The 14,063-nt window shown below is 50.4% G+C and overlaps 1 protein-coding gene across 3 annotated transcripts in view; it reads right to left on the bottom strand.

Moving 5' to 3' along the window:
• The window catches only part of FBN3 (fibrillin 3), a 117,124-nt gene that overhangs the window by 23,353 nt on the left and 79,708 nt on the right, over window positions 1–14,063 (bottom strand). For all 3 annotated transcript variants that reach the window (XM_083811440.1, XM_083811438.1, XM_083811439.1), the window contains exons 18-34: window positions 11,953–12,078; window positions 10,856–10,981; window positions 9,174–9,293; window positions 8,226–8,363; window positions 8,087–8,137; window positions 7,436–7,561; window positions 6,484–6,711; window positions 6,217–6,342; window positions 5,819–5,947; window positions 4,591–4,716; window positions 3,527–3,652; window positions 3,028–3,150; window positions 2,085–2,210; window positions 1,815–1,940; window positions 1,349–1,471; window positions 728–850; window positions 247–372 (exon numbers count right to left, since the gene is read on the bottom strand). In XM_083811440.1, the coding sequence (XP_083667566.1) occupies window positions 247–372; window positions 728–850; window positions 1,349–1,471; window positions 1,815–1,940; window positions 2,085–2,210; window positions 3,028–3,150; window positions 3,527–3,652; window positions 4,591–4,716; window positions 5,819–5,947; window positions 6,217–6,342; window positions 6,484–6,711; window positions 7,436–7,561; window positions 8,087–8,137; window positions 8,226–8,363; window positions 9,174–9,293; window positions 10,856–10,981; window positions 11,953–12,078 (2,169 nt within the window). The remainder of the gene's footprint in view (window positions 1–246; window positions 373–727; window positions 851–1,348; window positions 1,472–1,814; window positions 1,941–2,084; window positions 2,211–3,027; window positions 3,151–3,526; window positions 3,653–4,590; window positions 4,717–5,818; window positions 5,948–6,216; window positions 6,343–6,483; window positions 6,712–7,435; window positions 7,562–8,086; window positions 8,138–8,225; window positions 8,364–9,173; window positions 9,294–10,855; window positions 10,982–11,952; window positions 12,079–14,063) is intronic.

A 14,063-nucleotide genomic window follows, 5' to 3' on the forward strand; every position in this document is an offset into this window, starting at 1 on the left:
CCAGCCTGGGGAATAGCACCTTGGAGTCAGAGCAGAGCCTACAGTTCAGCACTGACATTGTGGTACCCAGCACTGATGGTCAGGGTTCTGACTACCTTCAAGAACCCAGTAGCCTTGCACCACCAGATGATGGTGTGTCTTGCTTAGTGGTGGATCAGGTGGCTATAGTGCTGAGGAAAGACAAAGGCCAGAAAGGAGGTAGACCCTGGATATCTTGAAGTAGCTAACAAAACTCTGGGCACTTACCCTGGCAGGCCTTGCTGTCCTCTGTGGGATTGAAGCCCATTTCGCACTCGCAGCGATAACCCCCAGGTGCATTGAGACACTGTCCGTTCTCACACAGGTTCACATTGTCCGCACATTCATCCACATCTAGGGAGAGACAGGTGTGAGACTGAAATGGTGTCCACCCAAATATAGGAGCTTTTTCCACCCCGCCCAGGAAAATCCCACAAGCTTGTTCCCATCCCTCTGCTAGGAGGCTGCAAAGAAGGGGCTGCGATACTTCTTGATCCCCCCCAAACACCAGCTGAGAAGAAGGTGGATCTCTGCTGAAGGTACCTCAGCAGGCTGTGGTGCAGGGCAGGCTGCAGTGGGTTTTGGAGGTTATCTGGTTTGGGGAATCCCACACATGTAGCCAGGTGCTGGGTGAGTTTGAGAGGGGTGAGACCTTTGCCTCAGCAGGACACTCAAGCCACATTCCTGCTGCTGAGTCTGTGGGACTTACCTGTGCAGGAGAAGCCATCCCCATTGAAGCCTTCTCGGCAGGCACAGCGGTAGGACCCTGGTGTGTTGATGCAGTTGGCGTTCAGGTTGCACTTGTGCTCTTCAGTTGCACACTCATCCAGGTCTGGGGAGGGAAAAGCACCCTGTCAATTCAGACACACATACCCACGCATACACCCTTACATCCCTTTATATATACCACACACATTGATCCAGTGAGTCCCTGCACTTGTGTATGTGCACCATACATACACCAGCACATCCCTACACACCTCCTACACCCACATATCCCTGCATACCTACTACACCATGCCCCAACACCCCACCAGCCACATTGCCAATTTGACATTTGTCCAAACACATCTCAATATCACACACCCACACTCCACATCCCACAAACATATGCCCTTGCTGCCACCATCACTCGTATCCTTCCCGGACGGTCACAGAGCCTGACAGTGCAACACCTGCAGCCCGCCTTCATCCTACACCTACACTTTGAAAAATCCTCATGCAGGACCCCTTGGGCTCAAGACCATTGTAAGCCAACTCAGCCCAACCTTCACAGGTACCCACAGAGCACCTGGACACACCAATATGCTCTCCTAGGATGAGAACTCACCATTGCACTTCAGCCCATCTCCAAGCCAGCCTGTGCGACACTTGCACTTGAAGCTCCCAGGCACATTGATGCAGGAGGCATGCATGTCGCAGTTGTGAGCCCCAATCTCACATTCATCAATGTCTGCAAGAAGGAAGGATATCAGAGCATGACACAACTTAGCTTCCCCAAGAACAGGTTGCCCTGGGGTTGTATCCTTGAGCTGAAGAGCTATCTTTGTTCCCCTCTGGAATATAGAGACAAAAGGAAGGACAGCTCCCTGGCTTGGCTATAAACCAGGAAAGTGTCACCCTGACTGAAACTTCCCTTTCTGCCAGTGTGTGCCTGCCCAGGAGGGGCTCCCAGCCCCAGGGGTGCCCACAGTATCCCCCATCAGAGGGATGGTGTTCCCTCCGGGGCAGCTGCAGGAGGTGTTTGTGAGAGCTCCCACCATCACCCCAGGGCTTCACTGCTGGTGTGTTCCCACCTGTGCAGCCTGTGGTTCCCTTCTTGACGAAGTAGCCCAGCTGGCAGTGGCAGATGAAGGAGCCCTTTGTGTTTTCACACTCGCCATGCAGGCAGATGTTAGGGTTGAGATCACATTCATTCACATCTGCAGGAGAAAAAGGGCTTGCTTTGAGCACCACAACAACCATGTCCTGACTTTGAGGCAAGCTTCTGCTTCTCTCCTTCCTTCCCTCCCCCAGCAGCCTCGTGGTACAGTGTTGATGTGCCCAGGGCACAGCTATGTCCTTACCAATACAAGTCTTCATGTCCAGGGATGCCATGAAGCCATCGAAGCAGAGGCAGCGATACTCCCCAGGGATGTTAGTACACTGCCCACCATCACAGATGTCTGGATTATCCTCACATTCGTCAATATCTAGAGAGAAGAAACCATTCCTGAAGTCAAGAAGTTAGAGCCAGGGAAAGAGTATTGTGGGAGCAGTAGGGGGCAGGAGGGAGTCACAGGAGGGGCTGTGTAACAAGTTATATACAGGCCTGGGGGGGCCTGTAAGGAGGGGCTGGACATTGAATCACAGAATCGTAGGGGTTGGAAGGGACCTCCTGAGACCATTGGGTCCAACCCCCCTGCCAAAGCAGGTTCCCTAGAGCAGGTTGCCCAGGTAGGCGTCCAGATGGGCCTTGAATATCTCCAGAGAAGGAGACCCCACAGCCTCCCTGGGCAGCCTGTCCCAGCGCTCCGTCACCCTCACCGGGAAGAAGTTCTTTCGCGTGTTGGTGTGGAACTTCCTGGGCTCCATCTTGTGGCCATTGCCCCTTGTCCTGTCCCCACAGACCTCTGAAAAGAGGTTGGCTATGTCCCTCTGTCTCCCACACTTCAGGTATTTATAAACATTGATAAGATCCCCTCTCAGTCTTCTTTTCTCAAGGCTGACCAGACCCAGGTCTCTCAGCCTTTCCTCGCAGGGGAGATGCTCCAGGCCCCGTATCATCTTTGTGGCCCTCCACTGGACTCTTTCCAGGAGCTCCCTGTCTCTTTTGTGCCGGGGAGCCCAGAACTGGATACAGTACTGCAGGTGAACTGACAGCAGTGCAGAGCAAACCTTAGTCCAGAGAAATCACCTCTCCAGAAGTGACCTAAAAACGAGACCCCCTCACTCTCACACTACGTCTGGCAGGCAGTGGATGCAGAGGACCCTGGGACAGCACCTACGAGAGCCAAGCTGAACACTCACCTGCACACGATCTCTTGTCTGGCATCAGTGCATAGCCTTCACTGCAGCTGCACTCATAGCTGCCCTCCGAGTTGGAACAGTGCGTGTCACAGCCACCGTTGGTTATGGTGCACTCATCAATGTCTGGGGGTGAAGGGAGAAGTCAGGCATCGAGTTAAGTCATAAGCTGGGATGCATGCAGTGCAGCAGACCTGCTCAGATTCAGTGCCAGCATGCAAGAACAAGGTGGGAGAGATGCCTTCATGATGGGCTTGTTGCAGAGGGAACAAAGCTCCCCTGCCCAGGTGAAAGCATTCTTGCCTTCACTGTCAACCACTTCCCAGCTCACAAGTTTCATAGCTGGTGATAACCCTTTGCCAACAGGCAGGAGGTTCCCCCCACACCTGATGTTAACTTATACTCAGGCACCCTGCTGAGCATCATAAGAGGTACGAAGCCAGGAGGGTCCTGGATGCATACTGGGGTCTTGGCATAGCATTTGGAGAAGTGGAGCACTCACCGACACAGCCCTGTCTGTCTGGTGTGGCCTGGAAGCCCGAATCACAAGCACACTGGTAGGTACCGATGATATTGACACAGCGTCCATTGCGACACAGGTTGTCACTGAGGGAGCACTCATTGATATCTGTGGTGGAGAGAAGAGTTTGAGCAGCCAGCCATCCTGCTACCATGTCAAGCATCATTTCATACACAGCCCTGGGTACCCTGATGTACTACTGGCTCTAAACTCAATTTGTCCTTGCTTTCTGACCTGATACTCTCCCGCGTACTTTCTTGTCCTGAGAAGAGAAAGCAGGCTGATTCCCCAGAGCCATGACCTGCAGTCCCTAGGCTCAGCCCCAGGCTGGTCTGATTTAACTCTACCTTCATTCTTCTGTCCTCTCTGAGTCAGCAGTTCACTGCCTCCTCCCATCATTACTTGGTGCTGTTTATGATTCCCAGGAGCCTGAAACACAGATTCCTGATCATGCTAGAACCCAGCTCAGCTCAGACTGCCCTAGGCAAGTTCCTTTTGCTTCCACACTTACTGCCAGCTTGCAGGTTATGGCTGTGCAAATAGTCTAAACAAAGCTACAAATGAGCACTAAAACTTGGTTGTTTAACACATAACAAGCACTTGACACTGCCTCACACTGCCTAGACCAATCTCAGAGATTAAAAGGGACTAGGAACCATTCCTACTTGGGGTGTCACCAACTTGCTTGGGAGGCTAGACCTTGGTTGTATGGATACAACCACAGAGTTGTTGTGTGGGTAGAGATCGTGGGGCTTCAGGCCCAGAGAATATTTAATTTACTGGTAGAGATATAGCTATAGCAGCCAGTAGAAAACCGAGATCTGTCTTCTCCTTACCAGCACCCCACTGCTCTGTATTCAATGAAGAGCAGGTAGAACAAGAGACATAAATGCAGTGAAACCCTGGGAGTCATCTCAGAACTTCCTGGTTCAGTGTATTCTACACATATACGGAATTGGAAGAAAATTCATGGGCCCAGTATGAGACTCCCTGCATCATTATCCTTGATCAGACTATGGTCATAACATAGCTTTCCATCACCTTACCTACACAAATGTTCCCTTCAGAAGTCAGCTCGTGTCCAGGCGGGCAGATACATTCAAAGCTGCCATCTGTGTTCATGCAGATCCCGCCTCGGCACAGCAGTGGGTCCTGCTCACACTCGTTGATATCTGCAGAGTGACATGAAATGTGGTTAATTGTTCCCTTCAGCTGGGTTTTCCCAATGTGGCAGCCAAAAAAAGCCCCCCAAAATTTGTCATCATCAGAAAGAATTGTGAGGACAGAAAGAATCAGTTTGCTGCTGTATAAAGTGTGCCCACATCTTGAGCACTGTGTGTGTGCAGCTGGTATCTTTGCAAGTTAGGATATACTGTGAAAGCTAAGCAAAAGAGCCATGGGGATGGAGTGGCTGCCTTATAAAAAGACATTAAAGTAACTTAGACTCTGCTGTTTGAAGAGAAGTAGAATTTGATTGATGCTCACAGAATCAGCAAAGCAGTGTCTATGCTGAATTTAGAACAACGGTTTACTATATGCTTCCATACACGAAGGGTGCCTTTGGTGAAAGTAGAATGGATCATTTAAATTGGTTAAAAGCAAATACTTCTAGCCCCAGGAGGTTGTAGAGATAGATAGGATCAGCAGGCAGCTGATCAAAATATAATTAGACAAGAAGTTCATAAATGGATGTGAAAAGGTCTGGGTGGAGACATTGCTTTCAGCATTCCTAATAAAACTTGAGAACTTCCCCTGAGGCTGACATGCAGGACTGATGCACAGAGAGCCTGTGTTGTGTCTCACGAACGTCTGACTTCAATTTACATATGTTTTGCTGTTCTCCCAGGACCATCTATGGCACTCTCAACCCTTCACACAGAGCCCTTCCTCTACAAGTACTGCCATTCAGCACAGTTCTGCCTTTGCAACCAAACAAAGGTAGAAGACTCACTGCCCTGGGGAGAGCAAACACTGTCAGGGATCTCTCCTCAGCATCAGGACTCCTGCAACGCCCCTAGAAGGCAATGTAGAAATTTGGCTTGATACCAGGGAACAGAGAGCTAATAAACTTCTCACAGCATCTCTACAGGCCCAGGTCATGTGTTGTGTAATCGACAGTGCCCAGGTGCAGCCAGAAGACAAATAGTTAGCTGGACAACCAGACACATAGACAGCAGCTTGGAATGAGGTCATTTGTCAGATCTGGTACCAGAGACTCTCTTCCCCAGGGAAAAACAGTAAGGGTGCTGCTCTGCCCTAGAGATGAGCCCTTACCCATGCAGTTCTTCATCATCATGAAGCCGCTCTCGTAGCCTTCAAAGCACTCACACTCGAAGCTGCCCGGCGTGTTGACACAGGTACCATGGCCACACAGGTCTGGTGAGATGCGGCACTCGTCGATATCTGTGGGGGATGAAGACCAGCTAGTGGTGGCAGGACAGGCTACAAAGCACAACAGCTGGCACTGGGCTGCCTCTCTCTGGTGCAGGGCTGATCCTTCCTACCACAAGCTGGAGGAGGGTCACAGGTTGTTTGTGACTCTGCCCTTTGCTTCTCTGAACATCCCTAAGATAATTGCCACGACTCCTCTGGGTGCCACCATAATGCTAAGCATCCCACAAGGCAGTGGGATGGGCAAGAGTGGTTCAGAGGAACATTTTTTTTTCCCTTACCTGTACAGTTCCTTTCCTCAGCATCCAGAGCAAAGCCACTGCCACAGAGACATCTGAAACTGCCGATGGTGTTCCGACAGGTCCCATGAGTGCACAGACCAGAGAAGACCTTACATTCATTCACATCTGTACGGGAAGGTTGAACAGCAGTGTTTCAGGAGAGCGATGTCTGCAATGAACTTAGGGTCCCGGAACCAGGCTCCTTGGGCTGTAGCTGAGATAGGCTGAGCACAGCCCACAATTAACCACCCCCCTCTTTCTTCTCACCTTTGTAGAAGGGCCTGCCAGAAAGCACATCTCCTCGGTTGGCAAAGCCAGGTCCCCTTGGGCAGATGGCCTTGTACTCGTTAGAGCCGATCTTGGGACATTCTTCACAATCGATGCCCCAGGCTGAGCCCACAGAGCAGCAGCACATGTCAATCCGGTACTTGCCCGGCAGAGGCTCCGTGCACTCATCTTCATCCCACTTCATGTAGCACTGTTCCACACGCACATCTGGTGAGAGAGCAGAGCTGAGTTCCTGCCTGCAGCACCTGACCTCTGGAAAGGCCAGAGGTATTTTTTTTTCTGGGACATCAGCCCTGTGCCATAGTTAGCATTGTCCTTAGAACAGCTTTGGCTGGGGCCAGAAAACATCCTCCAAACAATGCCCAGGTACAGGCCATTTGGATAAATGGCCACCTTATTTGGGACGATATTAAAGATTATTGATATGGACATGGCTGGCCTGTGGACTGTTGGCACAATGGCCAGAAAACAGTCCCTCCTTGGGGGAGCTAGTAGTGCAGATGACCCTATGAAGGGCACACGTTTTTCATGATGTGCCCAGAAAGCAGCTGGGAGTTGCTTTAGGGCTCCTGGGCAGGGTCATTAACCTGTATTGTTAGGTTATCTGCTTAAAGTCTGATCACTGTAACAGCCGTGACGTACAGAAGTGGTGGACCTTTGAAAACAGCACGCAGAATTGACTACTCCTGATATCCACGCAAGGACAAAGGTTGCACTACTGGCTGGACCTGGGACATGAAGCTGTGGCATACTTGCTTTCTTTGGGCTGCTTGCTTGGCTGCTCCTAACAAGTTTTACATGCTTCAGACAGCAGCACTCTTGGGGATTGATTGATGGCATGTGGTTGGATACGGGATGGTTGGGCCTATGTGGAGATGGCCGAACAGACATCAGGAGTCTTGCTCAGACGGACCAGATGAGGTGTTCTTACCCACACATGTCCTAGCGGTGCCGTCGAGGGTCAGCCCTTCTGGACACTCACACCGAAAGGACCCGGCAGTGTTTACACAGCGGCCATTTGGACAGACGCCAGGGAAGACTTCACACTCATTTACATCTGTTGGCAGGAAAGCAAGAGGCAGGCATGAGGGTGGCACATAGTCGTGCCCAGTACAGCTTCGAGGGGCTCCAGGAGAAGCTGGGAAGAGCCCAGAGCTGCCCACCTGGCTAGCACTGGAAGCTTGTCACACTGAAAAACATGCTGCAGGCACAGGCACTGCCATACCCAGACACTTTTGCAAGGAGGCTGCATCATGAAGCCTTTTCAGAAAGGAACAGACAGAGAGTGTGGTCCTGTTGCACAGGTCCACAGCTGGCACAGAGCTGACAGAGCAGCACCACGACGCATAAACATAACTGCTGTGTGTACACACACTGGTGCTACACACCACTGAACGGCCTCCATTTAGAGCACCCCGTCTGCAGTGTTCAGGGCAGATGCCAAAGCAAGAAAGCACGAAATAACACAGAAGGTATGAGACTCCAACCAGCCGTGTCCAAACTCAAAGATGCAGAAAAACAACAAATAAACAATGACTATGTTCCCAATTAAAAAACTCTTCTGTGTCCTGCAACACTTTACCTTCACATGTGACCCCCTTCATCCTGGCATAGCCCCGGGGACAGGCAGTATCTGCAAGAAAACAGGAAAACAGAGGAACGTTGGCAGATAAATGGGCTGCATCCTACTTTCATGATTTGTTTGCCAAGAAGAACCTTACCAATCTCACAGCGCTCACAGGGGCTGCCCCATGCTGCTCCCAATGTTGCACAGCACTCTGATTTCAATGTGGCCCCATTGATGTTCACCTCACAACGTCCATCCTGGATGTTCAGCCAGCATGTCCCTTTCATGCTGTCTGTAGGGACAAAGGCAAGGCTTTGAGTCAAGAGCTGCTCCTTGGCTAATGTTCCCAACTTCATAACAGCCAGCCTTTCACAATAAGCAGGTAGGAGAAACTATCCATAAGCTGCAGTGTGACTATTGCTTTCTGTCTCTACTTTATTTATCAGGCATGGGGCCAAGCACTTTGTAGCATGGACCCAAACTGCTGTTCCTTAGAGCCGTGTCCCACTGCTATGCTGTGGAGCAGCATTTCTGTGCTCTTTGATACAACTACAATTGCATCAGTTCCGTGTTCTGCCCTTTTTCTATTCTCAGCCTGCTCCTCTTCTGGATAGAAAGAGTCCCTTCTGCATAGCTGCCCCAGGTTGCTATACACCAATGCCATGCAAGGCCCTGACCATCTAGGAAGTGAGTACCTTCTCATCATCTTGATGAGAAAGGATCTACTTCATCTTGATGTGCCTTAATCTCATCACACTACAAATCCATCTGGTGAGTGAGAATACACCACCATGAGCTGTAGGGTCCCCTTGGGCCCCATGCCTGTGCTTTGTCTTGCTGCAGCACAGTTAGGGATTTCTGACTGGTACAATGCCCAGAGCACTGTCTGAAGTTTCAGCATTTCAGGTTTCCTGGATGCATAAGAGATATTAATTGCTACAATTAACAATAAGAAAACACAAGATGAGAAAGAAAGGCCTCAAAGGATATCCACCCCTGGGCCAGGATCACAGGACTTGCTTCAGGTGAACAGCAAGGTCTGCTGTAGGGCAGCGCTGATAATCAGTGTCCTGGAGTTGCATCCAGAAGGCCATATCCTTACCCACACAGATGGTGCCACTGGGGTCCAGCTTGCTGCCTGGGGAGCATTCACAAGCAAAGGAGCCAGCATTGTTCCTGCAGACACCGTTCACGCAAGGGTTAGAGGTGCACTCATTGATATCTGCAGAAAGAAATGGACTGTCACTGTGGTAAGTAAGTGCTGTGGGATGCAGTCTTCTGGGCCAGGGACTTGGGGAGGCAAGAAGCAAAGAACATGAAGAAGGGAAATTTTCAGCTGCTCAGAAGTTCACCAGTCCAGGCCGTTAGAATCCTGCATGTACAACTCCAAGTATGCGCCATCTCAAAGTGGATAGGCCCTGACAGCAGGCACTGAAATTAGCAAGCTTCTTCAGCGTTGGGGGAATAGATGGATTGAGGCTAGTCGATGGAACTACTGGGAAATTGTAGGGCTTTGGCTTTCCTAATCTGGTCCCTGGCTGCTCAGACTATGTCTCTGCATCTCTTCCATGCTATCTGTCCTTGCTTCCACTCTCTGTAGGACTTGTTTTCTGTTTGAGTTTGGCCAGGAGCTCCTTGTTCATCCATGCAGGCCGCCTGGCATTTTTGCCCAATTTCCTCTTTGTTGGGATGCATTGCTCCCAAGTTTGAAGGAGGTGATCCTTGAATATTAACCAGCTTTCTTGGGCCTTTCTTCCCTCCAGGGCTTTGTGCCATATTACTTTATCAAGCAGATCCCTGAAGAGGCCGAAGTCCAGGGTACTAAGCTTTCTGTGCTTCCTCTTTGCTGCCCTCTAGGTCCAAAACTGCACCATTTCACGGTCACTGCAGCGAAGGCTGCCCTTTGAGTTTCCCATTCCCCACCAGCCTTCCCCTATGAGGACTAGGGCTTGTGAATGAAAGGCTGCTTCTATCTGTCTGTAAAAGGCCTCATCTGCTTGGTCTTCTTGATCAGGTGGCCTGTAGCAGACTGCTGCTATAATGTCCCCTGACCCTGTCCTCTGGACTCACTCACTCAGGGATGCTGCTGGCTAAGGGGGAGCAGCCACAATGTTGACCATGGCCTTTACGTGCTTGTCTGCATCAGATGTGAGGCTTCTTAGCATTTGCCATTTATCACGTTCTTTACAGATAATGAGGGTTTTGTCTAAACAGATGCATAAAGTGCCAGTATTTTCATAGCATCATGGAATCATAGAATATCCCGAGTTGGAAGGGACCCACAAGGATCATCGAGTCCAACTCCTGTTACCACACAGGTCAACCCAAAAATTCAGACCATGTGACTAAGTACACAGTCCAAACGCTTCTTAAACTCCGACAGGCTTGGTGCAGTGACTACTTCCCTGGGGAGTTTGGGGCTTTGCGGTCAGCAAACAAATCTCTCCTACTACAAAACTGTAAGCTTTCAATCAAATACCCCAAATTTGTAATTTTGGTCAGGTTCTAGCTACAATTTTGGGAGCTTGTAGGAAATTGTTCTGGTTTGCAGTCACTGAAAAGCTTTTGGGGTTTGTATGTCCACTATTTTGAATAAAGAGTGAAATTCCCCCTGGAAAAAAAAAATAATCCCCAAATCTGGCCCTGCTCCAGCTCAAACCACTGTGGGCAAAAAAGAACCAAAGACACATTAAACTTTGAGCTCATTTTGGGCAGGATGACAAGACATAGCTCACTCTTCATAACTTGCAAAGATGCTCTCTGTTGTCTTAAGAGCCACATTACCTTCACAGGTGTCTGTCTCAGTCCTGAAGACAAAGCCCTTTGGGCAGGTGCAGGTGTAGCTGCCAGGTGTGTTGCGGCACAGTCCGTTGTCACACAGCAAACGATTGACAGTACATTCATCAACATCTGTGAAAAAGATAGGGTTTCTGAGCTACAACACCAGGGTCCGTTCTTTCAGTTTGCCAGCCCTACAGCACTCCAACAGCCTGAGAGGCACAGAAATGCTCCTTTTTGCCCAGACCAATACTATACAAGGCATGACGTGTGTAAGCAAACACATACAGGTCTGCAGACAAAACCAGAAGGTAGTTGAGACAAAAAGACATCAGCCTCGCCAACACTGACTGCTTTCAGCAACACTAGGTAGTAGGATGCACCTCTCTAGGGACTTAACCCAGCTTAGGCAGTGCTGGTATTTCTAGAGTAGGCTAGTCCACCCCATACAGCCCAGCATCTTTCTTAGCGCTCACTGCCCTTGCTGTCTCTTGAGGGTCTGGTGTTTTCATGCCTGACACCTTGGTATCATCACCAGGGAAAGTTTCTTGTACTGGTGGCAGTTCTACTCTGTGTAGGAGGTCGGAATAGGTCCTGAGGGTTCCTCCACAAACACTCCTGTGATTTATGTCATCTATCCCTCCCTTCTATTCAGGTTCTTTATCCAGTCAATGGAAGGTGGACAGCAGGTGATCTGGTGTGCCTCAATCCACACTTGGGGGGGGTCTGGACTGTGTTCCAGAGTGGCCTGCCCCTTTCTTGACTGTAGAGCAATCCTACAGCAATAGGTTTAGCGAGATGACCAGGGGGAGATATAGTCCCATCCTCAAAGCAATGCAATGTGGAAAGTATGTTAAACCCCACACGTACATTTTCTCACACAGTACCTTGTGCTTTTCCACATGGACAAGGCACCACTGACTACAGACAGTGCTGAGGGCATCAGCTGCTGTATCACCTCAGGCTCCTGTGCAGCTGCACTGTGAAGGTCTGTGTCTGATTCCTAGCCTCATACGCTACATGTGCACCCCCTCCCTACTACCACGGGACTATGCCACACTGCTTCCTTATGACAGACTGGGCTAGGGCTGCCCTGAACTCACCCACACAGTTCTTGCCCGTGGGATCTGACTCATAGCCCAGGTTGCAGATGCAGCGGTAGCTCCCACGCAGGTTCTCACACATGCCGTTGGGGCAGATGTCTGGGTTAAGGGCACATTCATTGATGTCTGCACAGAGAGAGAAGTCAAATTAGATGGATCATGGCCAACCACAGACAAAGAAATCTTCCATACTCTAATTCTCCATAGCTTCTTGATGTCAGTAGCCAGCTAGGGCACCCCTCTGCAGAAATCTCTCCTTCTTGTCCCACCGACCCTCTTGGTGTAACCTAGTAAGCTCTGGGGAGCCTCACCCCTTTCTTCCTAGTACTTTGGAGCTGGGGATACACAGCTGGTATGGTACAGGGCTCTGAGCTCAGGAGGAGAGAACTGGACAAGGAGTTGAGAGGCACCCAGACTCTTTACCACATGGAGGGCTCTCTGGTCCTTCTGTTATCTTCTTGAGTCTACTGACAGTGCCCGTCTCCCGCATACTCAGGTCAGACCATTTAATTGTCCTGCCTATTTCAGTAGGCAAGAAGGTGGAAGGTGCTGTGAGCAAGATGCTGGGGACAACTGGAGTAAACACAGAGCATGATGGGCAACCTACCTGTGCACATCCAGCCCTACCACGGAGGACCATTGCTAGAGGTAGAACAGGGAAAGAACACCCAGACGTGCTGGAGAGCACCCTGTGGGCAGCTGGACTGGCAAAGGGTCATGTCCATGGCTAGATAGTCACAGCAAAGCCCTTCCATTGGCACTGAATCCCTGTGGCCCCTAACCTAGCTGTGGTCCCCAGACTTGCATAGACTCACTGACCACACAGTCACCAGGCTGGAAGAAGTCCCGATCAGGCCAAAGTGAATTTCCTTTTCCTACTGTTTGACATAAAAAACTGTTTGAGAACAGCTTGGCACCCTGGAATGAGAGATGTGAGGACCTAAGGCCCTGGAGAGTGTGTGGTGATGGCAGGGCAGGGAAAGAGGTGAGTGTTATGTTCGGGTGAGGGCAGGGCCATGGGCCAATGAGCCTGTAGGATGTCAAAATCTCAGCTTCAAAGACTTGCGAGGTGCCTTGGACAAACCTATCCCAGCCTGAGAGATTTTGGGACTGTTCTGCAATGATGTGCAGTGGGTATCACAGGCCACTGCTACCCACTTGCATGGTGGGTGGACTTAGGCCTGCAGGAGGTCTGATAGTCAAGAGATGTGGGTGTCCCTGCCATCACCAACCTCCTGCCCTGGAGGGAGTTCTGTCCTTAAGAGGAGAGCGCTCCATGTCAACAGAACCAAGAACATGAGGAGAGCAACACGGAGGGGTGGCAGCCATATGGACAGCTCCTCCTGCTTTGTGCTGATATCATTTCACTGCCCTTTTTTGCAAACCTCTTTTTTTGAAGCAAACCTCTCGTGGCCAGGCAAAAAGATATTATCATGGCAAGAAACAGCCTCCCCACTGAACAAGGCACATTTTCATTTGTACAGCAGTGTCCTCGCAGTGCCATAGTGCCAGGTGGCAAGCAGCCCAGGCTGGGGCTTTCCAGACACTGCTGGCCTTTGTCTCCATGCAGTTGGAGTTCAGTTACATCCCCAGGGAACTGCAACCCTGGAGAGGTGCTGAGTGTAAATAGCCCTGGCTGCAGGCAGTTCTGGGCTGACCAAAGCATGTCTGACATTAATATCTTGCTAGAAAGCATCTTATCATCAGCCTGAGACTGATTTCGGCCAAGAAATGGTACCCTGGAAGGAAGCCCATGAAGCCACCAGCATTTTGCCTCTGGCTCATTCCCATTTGGAAAGTTTTGAAAGACCATAGATAGCTGGCTGCCTTGTGTTCTTCCTGCTAATCCAAGCACTGCCCAGGGCTGGCAGCATAGCTGCCTGCCTGACATCTTGCACAGCTGTCTAATTCAGAGCAGCCCCTTGGCAACATGTCTCATGCAGCACAACATGCACTTATCACCTCCCTCTCCTTGGAAGACTGTGAACCCTCTTCTGCGACCTAGAAGCTGGAGGACAGAGGAGGGAAATAAGCAAGAGGATGCAACTGGTCACACTCTTCACTCCTATCAAAGCAGTGCATAAAACTAAACTCTGTGTTCACATCCCCAG

The sequence above is a fragment of the Anser anser genome (assembly GCF_964211835.1).
Source record: "Anser anser genome assembly, chromosome: 25".
NCBI lineage: Eukaryota > Metazoa > Chordata > Aves > Anseriformes > Anatidae > Anser > Anser anser.